Raw genomic sequence first — 16197 nt, 5'->3', positions numbered from 1 at the left:
TTTTGGCTTTAATTAACCCGTTTCCTGCTATCTGTAACATTATTCGATTTCAATATACTTGACTGGCTTATTACACGTAGAAATATATAGAATGCTAAACGCGATATACAACTTTTTCTTATGATGTGCTAATAATACCTGCTGCTCCAGAATCTACAGCTTTCTTCAGTGCTTACTAGCAGAGCGTGTATGTACATCCCAAAACGCCTCCAGCTCCGAGCAAGCACCATGCTGATGTCTATCTCTATGGTGCTAGTGCTACGCTAATCTCACCAGTATAGAGGAGAGGAGGCAACGACGATCGTATCATGTCCCCCAACCAAACGAATCTTGCAGAAATTCAATACAAACAACAACAACTAGACCTGTCTGTGACGATCAATGCTGAGAAAGAATCCAGATGCATTCTTCTTCCCCAGACCGAGACCATCCTCCCTTCCTATACGCAATCGCAATGCCAATTGCCAATGCGTGCGTGCATGATTTGCTGCTGCTGGCGTCGGCCATCCATCACCATCAGTCAGTAGGTTCTGATGAGCAGCAGGCCGATGCCGGTGACGACGAGCGTCGCCGGGAAGCCGAACTGGAGGTGGCTGAAGAAGGGGAGCGTGTAGCCGAACTGCTGCGAGCGGCGCGCCTGCTCGCACACGATCAGGTTGGCGGCGGAGCCCAGCAGGGAGAGGTTGCCGGCCACCGTGCTCGTCCAGGCCAGGATGAGCCAGGCGTTGGTCTCCGCGGCGGGGGAGATGGCCGCCGCCGACGCCGCCACGCGCGCGCCCAGAAGCAGGACTGCAGGCAGATTGCACAGCAGTTCAGTTGTTGGCAATCATAAAAACATAATAATAATGCAAGTATATCTGAGGTACACCGACTGACTGACCCGTCGGGACGTTGGACGCGACGTTGGACAGCAGGAGGATGACGGCGGCGAGCACGGCCGTCCCTGTGGGCGTGTCGATCCGCGCGTACGGCTCCATGGACTCCCAGAACGCGCTGGGGATGCCCGTCTTGTTGAAGCCGTCCACGGTGATGAACATCCCGCAGAAGAAGAGCAGCAGCGGGTACGACACCTTCTCCAGGCAGGGGCGGGCGTCCTTGAAGTCGAGCACGATGAGCGCCAGCGCGGCGGTGATGGCGCTCCACGACATGTTGAGACCCAGCAGCAGCGCCACCAGCATGCCCAGCGTGATCACGTACACGCACGTCTTCCACGCCTTGCTGTTCCAGTCGTCGGCGTCGGCGTCTTCGTGCAAGGGATTGACGGGGTCCTTGCCGTTCACCACCGCTGCGGCTCCTGTTGCGGTCGTGGTACCGTTCCTTCTGTGGTGGACGCCGTTGGCCGGCTTGACAGGGTCTTGATGCACCACCACCGGCACCGCCTCGTCGTAGCCCGCGGCCCCCTGCTGCTGGGAGCCGCGGCGGAGGAGGTGCGACATGGTGGCGGGCGAGAACCGGTGCGACGTGACGTCCTCCTCCTCCACGACCTCGGTAGGCACGGCGACCACCTCCTCCGTTCCACGTCCACCAGCGGGCTTGCACCCACCGTCCAGCTGGTTCCAGTACAGCGCCAGCAGGACGGCCGCATTCACGACGGAGCCGACGAGCGTGGCCGGGAGGATGCCGAACACGAACTGCCCGAACGAGATGCCGCTCTGCACCGCGATCACCAGGTTCTGCGGGTTCCCGATGGGCGTGGCGGCGGAGCCGATGTTGGCGCTGGACGCCAGCGCCAGCAGGAAGGGCCGCGGCGGCAGGTTGTTCTGCCGCGCGATCTTGAGGATGAACTCCGTGAGCACCACGCAGCAGGTGTCGTTGGTGAAGAGCGCCGAGGACAGCGCCGACACGGCGCAGGTGCGCACCAGCAGGTCGCGCCCGCCCTGGCTCCGCCACGAGAGCAGGCGGCCCAGGTGACGGAACATGTCGGCGCGCTCCAGGTACACGCTCACCACCATGGTGCCGAACAGCAGGCCCAGGATGGGCAGGTCCACCGCGGCGTACGCCTCGTCGGCGCTCATCACGCCCAGCAGCACCATCAGCATGGCGCCCAGAAGGGAGCCCGCCGTGCGGCCGATGGGCAGGAACGGCACCGCCGGGAACACCGCCAGGACCCAGAAGACGGCGAACGCCACCGAGCCTAGCGCCACCTTCAGCACGGGCTCCATGGCCATCGCTGCTCTGCTTGGGATGGAATTGGATTGCCTTGGCTTCTTCTTCTTTCTGTCTGTCTTGCAGATTATTCACTGCTATATGTGCTGCGAATCGAAATCAATCGAAAGGGGATCTAGCTGAGCTGGCTAGCTATAGCTCGGATCGGACTCTGCACCAAGCCACCAACCACCAAAGAATTGAAATCTAGCCAGGAGCCGGGAGGGGGAAATTAAGATCTGACAACTGATGAACCTGCGATCGATCGGCAGCTTGCGGCACAGCTTGCTGGCTGGCTCTCACATCAAGTGGCGATCGGATTCGGAAGGCAGCAAGAACCAAGAGAGGAATTCAACAAGGAAGCTGGAGCTCGCTTGCTGGTCAACTAGCTAGCTAGTAGCCGCATAATCTACATGCATAAAGTAGCGTACATACCTCGATTATCTTGTCTGTCTCCATCCAAGAGCTGCTAGCTACAACTACAAGAATGAATGGAATGGAACAACAGAGGAGGGAAGGAAGAAGAAGAAGAAGAATTGGTAGGAGCGAGCAGATTGGGAAGAAGCTTAGGTGGGAGTGTTCGTGCTTGGACAGACGTCACGAGGCGACAGGCAGGCAGGCAGGAACATGAACATCCAGGATTCCAGGTAGGATGGGATTGGGATTATTTGTCTGAGGAAATGGAACAACACATGGCCTGGGATGTTCCAAGGAGGCAGCGCACACTTGGCAATCTCCACATGGCCCTCTCGCTTGGATATTTTCTTTCCTTTGGTTCCTCTCTCTCTCTCTCTCTCTCTCTCTCTCTCTCTCTCTCTCTCTACAATGATGAGGGAATGCATAGGATTTTTATTGGAAAAAGTCTACTCCACCCCTTCAACTATGGAAGGTGGTCTACATAACCCCCTCAACTATGAAACCGTCTGTTTTACCCCCTGAACTTTCCAAAACCGTCTAATTTACCCCCTAGGTGGTTTTCCAGGGCGGTTTTGCTACAGTAACAACGGGTTTGCTACAGTAACAGCGGGTTTGCTGCAGTATCGGTGTTTTGAATTTCCTTTTTTTATTTTTGTTGAATTTTTGAAAAATCATAGTAAATCATAGAAAAATCGTAAAATGAAAAATCTAATTTTATTGGACTCCACATGAGTAGATCTACACAGTGAATATATAATACGGTATGTTTTAGTACAAAATTTTTTTGTAGCTTTAGATTAATTGGAAAATCTAATTTTGTCTGTAATTAATTGGAATAATTCATAGCTGCAGCTTCTATGGTCCAATTGTGGTGAAATTTTTATGGTACGCTAATTATTGTATGCTTGAACTATAGTAAAAATTTCGTACTCATTGGACTATGTATAACTTAGTTATAGATAAATTCTAATTAATTACAGACAAAATTGGATTTTCCAATTAATCTAAAGCTACAAAAAAATTTGTACTAAAACCTACCGTATTATATATTCACTGTGTAGATCTACTCATGTGAAGTCCAATAAAATTAGATTTTTCATTTTACGATTTTTCTATGATTTACTATGATTTTTCAAAAATTCAACGAAAATAAACAAAAAAAAAAGAAAATTCAAAACACCGGTACTGTAGCAAACCCCGCTGTCACTGTAGCAGACCCGCTGTTACTGTAGCAAAACCGCCCTGAAAAACCGCCCAGGGGGTAAATTAGACGGTTTTGGAAAGTTCAGGGGGTAAAACAGACGGTTTCATAGTTGAGGGGTTATGTAGACCACCTTCCATAGTTGAGGGGGTGGAGTAGACTTTTTCCGATTTTTATTATTCGGTAAATAGAAACGGGGAAATGGACATGATTGCAATTTGCAACAGTGAAGCACTGTTGCAGCGGAGGTCGACAGACAGGCCTCCATCCATTTGAAGTCTTTGGACCATCATCTACGAGGCTAGGACTAGTCCCTTGGGCCTTGGATCCTTCCTAGTCACAGCTGGAATAATATATATATCTAGCTTATTACTAGAGAATTTTTGTCAGTTCTCTCTGTCCGTCTCTCCTATCTGTGACTGAGTGAGTGTTGTTTTGACAGGATTTTAGATATCGATCCAAGTATGTGATTTTTCATGTGTTGATGTGGTGAAGAGCAAGGTAAACTACACTCTTAATTACCTGGAGACTAGACTTGTCGGAGGTTCAGTGCCACATGCGGCGAAGCATGTCATTTTCCTATGCCTACTACGTTTCACATGCCATTATTGACAAGCAACAATAATCCGCATGCGATGCTCAATTGCTCATATAGTCAGACAGATGCTTCTCCTGACAGAAACAGGCATAGACAGATTAGTGTGCTGATCTTGTAGAGGTTTTTATATACAACTTATCTCTTGGTTTGTCGGCTTTCCCTCTAACACACTTTTCCATCCCTCGACTATTATTAAAGTGACTGTTCTAGTCCTCGAAAATTTTCTTTTGGGACCAATCCCGTCCCTCGTTCTATTTGACTTACCACGACATCGTACCTCATCAGCAAGCCACCAAAGGGTTCATGATGTCCATTCAGACGCTCCCTTGAACTAACAACAAATCCAATCCAAGTGAAACTTGAACTTACCTTCAACCTAGCACCATGCCTTCACTCGTTGTAACGCTGAGAGCTAGAGCAACCAAGAGCACTGCACCTCCACCTAGTACTCGTGACTACCTAGACTTCGTGCCTCCATGAGGCTATCTTCTATGCAACAAACCCTAGGCCTCATGTGTACCAGCCCAGGGGCAGATCTAGCACCGGGGCGGGGTGGGCTTGAGCCCTTGCTACCGATGCTCAGACCATGAAGCCCCTCCTACAAATTTATACCTATTCAAGCTTGGAAGGGGAGACTAAGGATGGAATATTATAAGATAAGCCTTCCAGGCTTATTTTTCAAGATTCGCCACTGTACCAGCCATAGGAGAGGATGAAATGGGATACAAATTTGATGCTGGTGTAAGGTCGAGATGGCAAACTAGAGGGGGTTGAATAGTCTTTTCTAAAATTAATCGCGTCGGCTAACCGAAATAGTGCGGAATTAAAACTATCGGTCTAGCCAAGACTACACCACTCTATCTATGTTCTCTAGCACCTTCCAAAGATACTAATTAAGCAACAAAGGTGTCAAGCTAGCTAGAGCTCACCTAACCAATTCTACAAGCAAGGTCACACAAACCTATGCCACCAGTACTTCAAGCAACAAAGGAGCTACTACACATGATAGTAAGCAAAAGCACAAAGCCACCTAAGCTCACTAGCAATGCTCAATAACAAGGCAACTAATGCCAAATTAGAGAGCGCAAATACTTAGCTACACGAACTAAGCAATGTGACTAACAAGGTTACACAAACCAAATTAGCCATGCAAGGAAGCTACTTCTATGCTACACAAGCAAGAAGGTAACTAGTGAGCTACATAAGCTAACTAATTACAAGAGCAACTACCCAGCACAATGTATATGAAAGTAATTACAAGCTTGTGTAATGAGGATGCAAACCAACGGGAAGAACAAGGTTGACATGGTGATTTTTCTCTCGAGGTTCATGTGCTTGCCAACACGCTAGTTCCCGTTGTGTTGACCACTCACTTGGTGGTTGAAAGGTCCTAATGGCTAGAGGGGGGTGAATAGCCTATTAAAAATTCTACAACAACACTTAACAAACCGATTAGACAATTATGAGGCGAAGCAAGTATTGCGCTAGCCTATTAAAAATGCAAGCCACCTACCACAATTCTAGTTTTTATAGTCTCTATCCACACAAGGGCTATGCCACTACACTAAGTTAGTGTGCTCTCAAAGACTAACTAAAGAGCCACACTCACCAAACTAACAAGCTCTCATAACTAGCTACACTAAAGAGCTTGACAACTAGTTTGCGGTAATGCAAAGAGAGTGAGCAAGATGGGTTATACCGCCGTGTCGAGGAAGGAGCCAATCAATCACAAGAATGGATACCAATGAAAACCAATCACATCGGAATCAAATGATGACACAATGATTTTTTTACCGAGGTTCACTTGCTTGCCGGCAAGCTAGTCCTTGTTGTGGCGATTCACTCACTTGGAGGTTCACACGTTAATTGACATCACACGCCAAACCCTCAATAGGGTGCCGCACAACCAACATAAGATAAGGATCACACAAGCCACGAGCAATTCACTAGAGTACCTTTTGGCTCTCTGCCGGAGAAAGGTCAAGAATCCCTCACAATCACCATGATTGGAGCCGAAGATAATCACCAACCTCCGCTCGACGATCCTCGCTGCTCCAAGCCATCTAGGTGGTGGCAACCACCAAGAGTAACAAGCGAATCCTACAGTAAAACACGAACATCAAGTGCCTCTAGATGCAAACACTCAAGCAATGCACTTGGATTCTCTCCTAATCTCATAAAGATGATGAATCAATGATGGAGAGGAGTGGGAGGGCTTTAGCTAAGCTCACAAGGTTGCTATGTTAATGCAAATGGCCAAGATAGTGAGCTTGAGCTGGCCATAGGGCTTAAATAGAGAGCCCCCACGAATAGAGCCGTTGGGCTCCTCATTGCACTGAACACAGGGCGACCGGACGCTCCGGTCAGATTGACCGGACGCTGGACCCCAGCGTCCGGTCGTACGATGCACGCCACGTGTCCCCTTTCTTCAAACACTGAGCACCCGATCCCAACGGTCAAGTGATGACCGAACGCGCTGCTGTGAAGTGACCGGACGCTGGACCCACTGTTCGCCTAAATGGTCGTTTAGCCTGTTTAAACACCGTGTAAATGCTACACGGTGGTCCGCCATTTCCGTTTAATCACCCGTTTACCCCATTTAATTGGCCGTTTAGCCCGTTTAATGCGACGTTTTGCCCGAATAATGGCTAAACAGTAGGTGACCGACTGTTTACCGTTTAGCGTTTAGGAAAACACTGGCTAGACCTCAGCATCCATTCGTTTCCAGTAAGCATCCAGAAGCAAGAAATTATGACCGGACGCATCTGGTTATGCTCGACCGAACACACCCAGCGTTCGGTCACTCTACGTCATCATACGTCAGACTGACCGGACTCAGGCCCTGAGCGTTCGGTCAGTTTTCACGCCAGTGTCCGATCATGAGACCGAAACTACGCGTCCTCAGCTGCCACTGACCGGACACGCCGATCCTTCAGAGACCAGCGCCTGGTCACTTATAGTGACCACGTTCACCTGAGTTTAGGGCACCGGTGGCACCATCGGACTGTCTGCACTCTACAGGCGGACACTCCATCGGTGAAGTTTCTAACTCTTGCTCAAATGTGCCAACCACCAAGTGTATCACCTTGTGCACATGTGTTAGCATATTTTCACAAACATTTTCAAGGGTGTTAGCACTCCACTAGATCCTAAATGCATATGCAATGAGTTAGAGCATCTAGTGGCACTTTGATAACCGTATTTCGATACGAGTTTCACCCCTCTTAATAGTATGGTTATCGAACCTAAATGTGATCACACTCTCTAAGTGTCTTGATCACCAAAACAAAATAGCTCCTACCATTTATACCTTTGCCTTAAGCCTTTTATTTTTCTCTTTCTTCTTTTTACGTCCAAGCGCTTGATCATCACAATGACATCACCATCATCATGATCTTCATTTGCTTCGCCACTTGGAATGTGCTACCTATGTCATGATCACTTGATAAACTCGGTTAGCACTTAGGGTTTTATCAATTCACCAAAACTAAACTAGAGCTTTTAGTGGTTCGGTGGCCAATTGGCATCACCCGCCAAGCCTGCACGTCGGGCACTGCAAGAACCTACCCTTAAAGTGAGGGTAGCTCAATGACATGCTCAACTAGAGTTACTCTTTGTGGCTCCCACGGGACGAGCACAATGCCCCTCACAAAGCTTTTCTCCGGAGCACCGCATAAGCTTCTTGCGGGCTTCGACGGAGACCACCACCAAGCCGTCTAGGAGGTGGCAACCTCCAAGAGTAACAAGCACCACCGGCTTGCAAGATGACCACCTAGTGTCACTCAATGCAACCTCATAATGCAACCGCCTAGAATCGCTCTCACACACAATTGGATGATCACTATCAAGCATATGTGAGATGGAGCGCTCCCAAGCACTACCACATAAGCCACCAAGGCTCTAGTGTGCTTAGCTCTACCAAGCTTGTCGCTAAAGACTGACTACCACTTCTATTTATAGCCCCCACAAAAATAGAGCCGTTGTACCCCTTCACTGGGCATAGCTCAGGGTGATCGGATGCTCTGGTCAGATCGACCAGACGCAGGACCACAACATTCGATCAACGGATGCTCGCCACATGTCGCCTCCGTTCAACCTCAGTCGCTTGATCTCAATGGTCAAGTGATGACCGGACGCAGCACAGTGCCAAGACCAGACGTAGGACTCCAGCATCCGGTCACATCCAGTAAGGTCCCAAAGGTGCTCAACCGCGATCGGACGTGTCCGGTCAGTCACGATCGGATGCAACATCAGCATCCAATTCTTTCTCCTTTTCTCTGTGCCGCCACGTCAGTGGGACCGGACACACCCACCCAGCGTCCGGTCATGAAGTGTCCTATCATCCGGTCAAAGACCGACGCCTATGCCTTCACTGCTGCCGCTGACCGGACGTAGGACCCCAGTGTTCGGTCACTATGTAACCAGCATCCGGTGCACACTGTGAAATCCTATCTTTTCTATACAGGGCATCGGTGGAGTTTTGAACCCTTCTCTCCTCCGTTCCATCGCCGAGTTGATCCACATCAACTCCAACTTCATCTCCTTTGTAAATGTGTCAACACCACCATGTGTATGTGTATTAGTATTATCACAATCATTTTCTAAAGGATTAGCCACTCAACTTGCCACGCCACTCAATCCTAGCGACGATGCAAAGTTAGATCACTCGAGTGACACTAGATGACCGATATGCAAACAAGTTTGTTGTGGTAGAACCGCCTAATCTAATGCCTCCCAGGAGTGCTTGTCTTTCATTAGACCCTAAGCACTCAGGGGAGAACACTAAATTACTTGGTTCCATCGGACACACCCCAAGAAAGAACCCAAAAATCCACGTTTTTGCCATCAGGATCACAAATGAGAGAAGAAAGCTTACATCATTCTTAACCATTTCTTACATCACTTTTATTACAACATCAGAGTATAATATTTATTATTATAACCGTGGAATGTAATCATATTATCAGAGTTATGAACAATTTAATTTAACAACGGAATATAAACATATGATCAGAATTACAGCGGAAATAATTATCTAATCATGACATGATGAAGCATTGATATATAAACTACGACAACAGATTATGAAACTTTCATTTATAAAAGCATTTGGTGAGAGTTATAAATAACAACTACGATCACAGCGTAAGGGAATCCTCGCTGAGCCCACCAGGAGGTATCCACACACAAGGGTCATCTCTAGCATCCACCTGTCACCTGCAACAGGGGGAATAAAACTCTGAGTACTCAATTGTACTCAGCAAGACTTACCCAACAGGAGAAAAGAAAAGACTCTAAGGATATGCAAGGCTATCTGGCTTGTGGGTTTATTGCATTTGCAGGAAGCATTACTAAGCGTGCGTCCTTATATTCAATTTTTATTAATAGCCGCATTGGTTCATTAACTAACTATTCTATGTAAGCACATGTGCTACTTTCAAGCAGGTGGTAAGCAATCAGAGTTCCTTTTTTCATCTTTCATCTTTCGTCTTTCAGTTCTTACTATGGTGCTAGGCACAAAACAAGCCGTACCGGATCGCCTGGCGATTCGCGAATCAATGCCCCCAGCTGGGTACCCTGAAAACACACGCCCCGCTTGTACCCAAGGTACAAACAGGACCAACCCATCACCCTCCTATCCTGGGTTCCTAGGTCCCTATCCAAACTGGAACTCCAAGCCCCCGCCCCTGAGTCCCGGACTCAGTGCGGTGCAAGGACCTCCTCCACAAAAAAGAAACCCTGACGGTTGGTCCGAAAAGAGCCGAAACCCATGATAAGAGAGCAACAAGTCTTCCAAGTGCCCATACCCAAGTATGTGCTCGGGATAATAAGTCTGTGACTTGCCTCGAGTCTTATGTAATGGCCGGTCCTTAACCGACCAGACAGGGAAAGCAGTGTAACCAGGCCATGCCCCGCATCCACGATGACACAACCTCTTACACCCACCAATACCCAAACCATATCCCTACCCCGTCACCAATTTCCTTTCCACCATTTATATTTTCCAAGTGGTAACATATTTCCTATATCTCACAAGTGACAGGCAATCACTCGACTTCTACCGGTTCCTGTAGTATAGCAATCTACACGATCCTATCATACTAGTAAGACTCATAGGATATATATATATATATATATGCAAGTGTGTTTCATTCAACTCCTTAAAACTTAATGCACAAATATAATTTAAACTGCAGAAAAGTAGGGGTTATGCACTGGGGCTTGCCTGAGTAAAGTATAACCAAAAGTTAGTGTTTGCATCTTTAGATCATCCACCATCATCTGAATAGAAAGCCCATTGCATCATCTCCTGGAGAGAATACCATTACACCATCTTCGGATTCCTAATCATCCTTCAATTGGTCCATTGATCCATCACCGTATCTATATGATATGCAATGCGATGCAATGCAAAGACGTAATTAATCGACTGCAATCGTGATTCATAAAAATACGATTTATGCTGTTGATGCAAAAGTGGATCTGCAAACACAAAGGGCTAATACCCGAATCGATATCCAAGGCGTGCCAGTCGATTTGACCTGTTAATCGACAAGGATGAAGATACGAGCACTTTGGTCCTGACAACAGCGATACGCCCGGAAGTCACGGCCAAGAGGTACTCACGCGGAACTCGAGGATCGCCAAAGGTTGCACTGAAGCGATGCAACTCGCTGAATCAATGAGAACTCGTAAAAAAGAAAAATATGCAAATTGACGAAGTCGCCGAAAAGTAAGTAGATGCAAATAGAAGTAAAAATTGGTTTTGATATTGATTGATATATCCATTACATTGCCCCTCACTCCATATTTATACCCTGATCTAAAGAGACACAACCAAACACAACTAGGACACCAAGCCCATATCTAAGGAAACACGTGACTCTTACATGAATCATACTCTAACAAATATAGAAAAGGAAATCAACTCCTATCTATTTCCCTGTCCGCCTCAATTACGATGGAAATCTCATCGTCCTCCTTCCCATCGGCATACTCCCTGTTTCATCGGCAGTAGTCTTCAAGTCTTCCTTCATCGGCATACTCCCTGTTTCATCAGCAGTAGTCTTCAAGTCTTCCTTCATCGGCATACTCCCTGTTTCATCGGCAGTAACACCTCCAACCTCATCGGCAACGCCCGAGTCTAAATCAACCTTTCCATCGACCACCACCAGCTATCGGCAACCATCTTTACAAGCTGGCTTTCATCGGCTATCAGAATATACAGTAACTCTCCCCTTGCCGATTAGTCCACTCCAATCATTTTAACACGTGCAAAAAACGGTGTCAACACATGCCCCCCAATTTCGGAGTACAAAACCATTAATGCTCCGAAATTTACTCCAGATAACGTTTGCCTTCGCCTGATTACCGTGACTCATTCTCCAAGCCAAAACTTGATCTGTTATCAAATCCAATCAAATCTAATCCCGATTCACGCACTTCAGTAAATATCGCACGATCGCCAACCACTCTTGCCTTGATTATGGTTAAGATACCGAAACAATAACCCATCGGCAAGATCTTAACATGATAATGCTGTCATTTTCAGAATTAAAATATCCTGTACCGATATCTCTTCCAAGTCATGATTACTTACCATCAACTCATCTGTATAATCCCCTGATTATCGTGCGAACAGTTACCATATCCATCTGAACTACCTCGACCTACATGCGTGCGGTATAGAGATAAGTCCAAAATACCCCTACTCCAAGCGGCTTATAAATAGATTCCTCCGGAACACCCGTCTTCTACCCTCAGACTCCAATCTTTGACATTTTCTCTTTCCGGCGGCGACTCCGACGAACAACTACGCGACCTCAACCAACAAGAACTCTTCTCCAGCGTTAACCTCAAGTCTCCGGCTCGTGCCCCCATCTTCCTCAAGATAATGGCAATCAACTTCGACATCCCTGCGGTTCGCTCCACTTCCATTACCTTTTACTTTGATTCCCCTAGTTTTTGCAAATCCATACAATTGGTGATTTTCCTTTCTTTTGTTCTCCGGATCCTTTAAACTTAGGAACTGCGCAACAAATTAGTTATTCCAACCAATCAGCCGCATGTCCAATGCCTAGGACCAATGGGCAACCTAGATCCAACTGATCTGATTAATGCAGAAGTTAACAGAATCCCCTTTAGAGCCCAAAATTTCTCTCTGAATTTATGGAAAGACACATTCCGATCTTGGCCCAAAACCACCAAAGGGTGGAAAGATTGGTACTTAAGGGTTAATAGATCGATGCAAGTATACTGGGCAGAACAGAAGTTAGACCAATGCATTAGGCTATCTATTGCCGATATGCAGAAGAATGAATCAATGATGATTGCAGCTGCTTACTTCTGGTCAGACACAACAAACACTTTTATGTTTGGACATGGCCCAGCTACTCCCACACTTGCCGATGTCCACATGCTCACTGGCTTGGATATTTCAACTGTCGATGAAGGCTCCATCTATGGTAGAAAATCTGAATATAGGGTGAATACCCGCAACATCGGCGGTTGGACGGGATACATTCAAGAATACCAGAAGACCGGGACACTTAACCAGAGGGAACATGCCACATTCTTGAATATGTGGTTAGAAAAATTTATCTTCTGTGGTCGATCAGTAGGACCAACCAACGCCTTCCTCCCCGCAGCTAAACTTTTGGCCAATGGTGTAAGGTTTCCTCTTGGCCGATACCTTTTGAGCTCCACTTATCATCTTCTTCATCAAGTGTCTCAGAAACTTTTGCTTGGCGAACCCATCAGCAACCTAGGAGGCCCGTGGTGGTTTATCAACATGTGGTTGAATGCCCATATGCATAAACGTTTGCAATGGGACTTTTTTGCCCAACAATTCCCACGAGAAATTGCTGAAGACCATGTGCTCGGGGACGATGAATCGGCAACACGCTCACCCCTCAATTTTGGTGAAGCCATAATTGTCCTTCCTGGAACAGAGGCCAATGAAGACCAGATCGGCAGATTCTTCCAAAGCTTCTACAATGGTCTTTCCCGTGATCATAGGGCCTGGGTACCTTATATTGACGAGGAAAACAGATTCCCCCTTCTTTTCAACTTTGCCGACGACACCCTAAATCAGGATAAGGAACTCATGATGGCCATCATTACTCCCAGGGCAATTCCAGTAAATACATTTGGTAGCGGGAAAAACACCAACATTACATATAAATTTTACAACCCATCGGCAGTATCCCGTCAATTGGCTTTTGGGCAACTGCCAATCAAACTTTGCTTTGCCGATGTGATCAAACCCAGGGAAACAATCACCTGTGGAACAGATTGGAACAAGGTAGTACAACTCTCCCCCGATGCCGATACTACAGATGTTGATATATCCACCTGGACGCCAGTATCCTTCATCACCGAGTCATATAAGCAATGGTGGCGAGAGTGGAAGGAACAACTGTTTGCAACTTCTGCTCACACATATCGGCACATGATCGACCCTGAATATGCCATCCCTGACGACGCAGTAAGTTTCTTTTAACTCCCTTCTGCTTTTCCCTTCATATATCAGTAACTGACTCTCTTATGACAGGTTAACAACCCAACACCATCTGTGAGCAAAAGTGGGAAACCCTTCGATCTTCAGCCTGTTTCCCCGATATCACCGATCGGCTACAACGCCCCCACCTTAACTGCTTTGACTCACCAGAAGATCCGTACCAAGACCATCACCTCTAAGTCCAAATTGGCTACAGCCAGGGCCACTCCATCGGCTGCTGCTACAACCTTGGTCAAGGCATTCAAGGTAACAACCTTGTTTATTTCTACTTATGCCGATCACAAACTGTATTAACATTAATCATCAGGGGGTAAGAGCTGCTGCTGGATCGTCATCGGCAATTCCTCCGATATCAAGCACCACTTCTTTTAACAGACCTTCAGAGGTATCCTCTTGACTTCTCATTTTATCTGTTAAATATCATACCTTACACTTGTTTTGCAGCAACAATTGGGTACATCGGCAAGCGTACTAGATATCCAAGCTTCACAACCAACAAGTGCCGATGTCCCCCAGCCAATCGTTGCCGATGCCCAAGCAAAGCGCAAAGCTTTAACAGATGCTGAAGCACAGCCAAAACGACAAAGGTCCATGCTGATCCCTACATCTGCCCCAATGTCATCGGTCATCATACCTCAAGAGCCAACCACCGATGAAGTCACAGAGGATATCCCATCGGCAAGCTCAGCCGATCCCCCACACGGCATACTCCAGGTTGCTTCCTCCAGTCAAGCACAGAAAATTGCCTTGAAACAGGTAAACCGATTAACCTAGCTGATTTACAATACTCATACTTATCCTTAACTGACCTCCCTTTCTTTTCCTCAGGAACAAGACTCCCCAAACAGCCTATTCTCCTTTGCTATTGACGTCTCTGACGATGATGGAGAGGAAACAAGTTCTTCCCTTGCATTGGGAATAATATCGGCAGAAACTAAGTCCAAGTTGGAAGCTCTCCTGAACTTGCTACAGCAGGATACCGCCCAACTGGTAGATGACTCGGACCCCGCAAAGGCAATTTTCAAAACAATCCGTGGCCAGGTCCCTGCCGATGTTGAAGAAGTACTCTTCCCAGCAGCCCATTTAGAAAGCCGCCAACTACAATATCAACGGGCTGCTCAACGTATTGCCGATAGAGCAGCTCAGGCTCAACTCAAAGAAGAGATGCTACAACTGAAACAAATTGCCGATGAGAAGCACAAGGGCATCGGCAACTTGCAGACTTCGGGTGCTGAACTTAAGCAGAAAATCTTGGATTTATCGGCAAGGAAGATGGCTCTATTGGCTGAATTGAAAGAAGTCGATGCAGCCTTAACTCATGCTCAGCAAGAAGAAAGCCAGCTACCCAATGCCATCAAAGCCCTTCAGCAAGAAAGAGATATCCAGGCTCGCAAAGCTTTGGCCATGAAGAAAAAACTCAAGCCTGTGGAGGGTGCTGCCGATGACGATATCAAAGAAATGGAGGAAGCCGACCAGATTCGCCTGCGTGCGATATTAGCTATCCAATCCTTGTTGAACTTGTAATCTTATTTATTGTATCGGCACTTTATGAAACACTGACATCCTTGCATAATTCTAGCCGATAGGACTGTTATCGGCACTTATACTTTTATGCATCCATCCAGATACTAGGGTAATATTTCTTTAAATATTTTCCATTTAATGCTCTGGGAAACACAACCCCTTCGAGGGTTTCTAGAATATATGCGTTACCAGGAATAGACTGATTTATTCGATATGGACCTTCCCAATTAGGAGACCACTTTCCAAACTTTGAACTTTTAGTCCCAATCGGTAAAAATCAATTTCCAGACCAGATCTCCATCGGCAAACTCCTTTACCTTCACCTTCTTGTCATACCATCTGGCTACTCTTTTCTTATTTTCTTCGATGCTAACTAAAGCCCTTAACCGATGACCCGCCACATCTTCCAACTCATCCTTCATAAGAGTATTATAATCATCGGCTGTCAGCTGATTTTGAGAACGTATTCGCCTAGAGCCAACTTTAATTTCCCAAGGCAATACTGCATCGTGTCCATATACTAACTGATAAGGCGTTACTTTGGTTGCACCATGACATGACATACGATATGACTACAAGGCTTCATTTAATACTGTATGCCACCTCCTAGGATTTTCTTCAATTTTGCGCTTAATGAGTTTGATGATCCCTTTGTTAGAAGCCTCAGCCTGACCATTAGCTTGAGCATAATATGGAGAAGAATTTAAAACTTTAATTCCCATACCTACAGCAAATTCATCAAATTCTCCTGATGTAAACATAGTGCCCTGATCGGTAGTGATAGTCTGAGGA

At 46.8% G+C, this 16197-nt stretch overlaps 1 protein-coding gene across 1 annotated transcript; it reads right to left on the bottom strand.

Annotated features, from left to right (window-relative positions):
* Positions 1–375: 375 nt before the first annotated feature.
* On the bottom strand, positions 376–2901 carry LOC136468035 (silicon efflux transporter LSI3-like). The gene is made up of 3 exons (XM_066466892.1): positions 2401–2901; positions 881–2317; positions 376–789 (listed from the first exon to the last, which is right to left on the bottom strand). Exons 2-3 carry the CDS (start codon positions 2166–2168, stop codon positions 521–523), a joined length of 1557 nt encoding a protein of 518 aa, XP_066322989.1. The 5' UTR covers positions 2169–2317; positions 2401–2901; the 3' UTR covers positions 376–520.
* Between the last annotated feature and the right edge of the window lie 13296 nt (positions 2902–16197).

This window comes from Miscanthus floridulus, chromosome 7 (genome assembly GCF_019320115.1).
Source record: "Miscanthus floridulus cultivar M001 chromosome 7, ASM1932011v1, whole genome shotgun sequence".
NCBI classification, from domain to species: Eukaryota; Viridiplantae; Streptophyta; class Magnoliopsida; order Poales; family Poaceae; genus Miscanthus; species Miscanthus floridulus.
Note: the sequence above shows the minus strand (reverse complement) of the source record. Positions and strands in the feature narration are given on the sequence as shown.

What these genes read in the sequence shown, in the direction of transcription:
- LOC136468035 (XM_066466892.1), bottom strand. Translation starts at nt 2,168, where the DNA reads ATGGCCATGGAGCCCGTGCTGAAGGTGGCGCTAGGCTCGGTGGCGTTC. An exon ending in CGCGTCCAACGTCCCGACGG is followed by an intron (nt 790 to 880) that starts GTCAGTCAGTCG and finishes ATCTGCCTGCAG; the next exon opens with TCCTGCTTCTGGGCGCGCGC.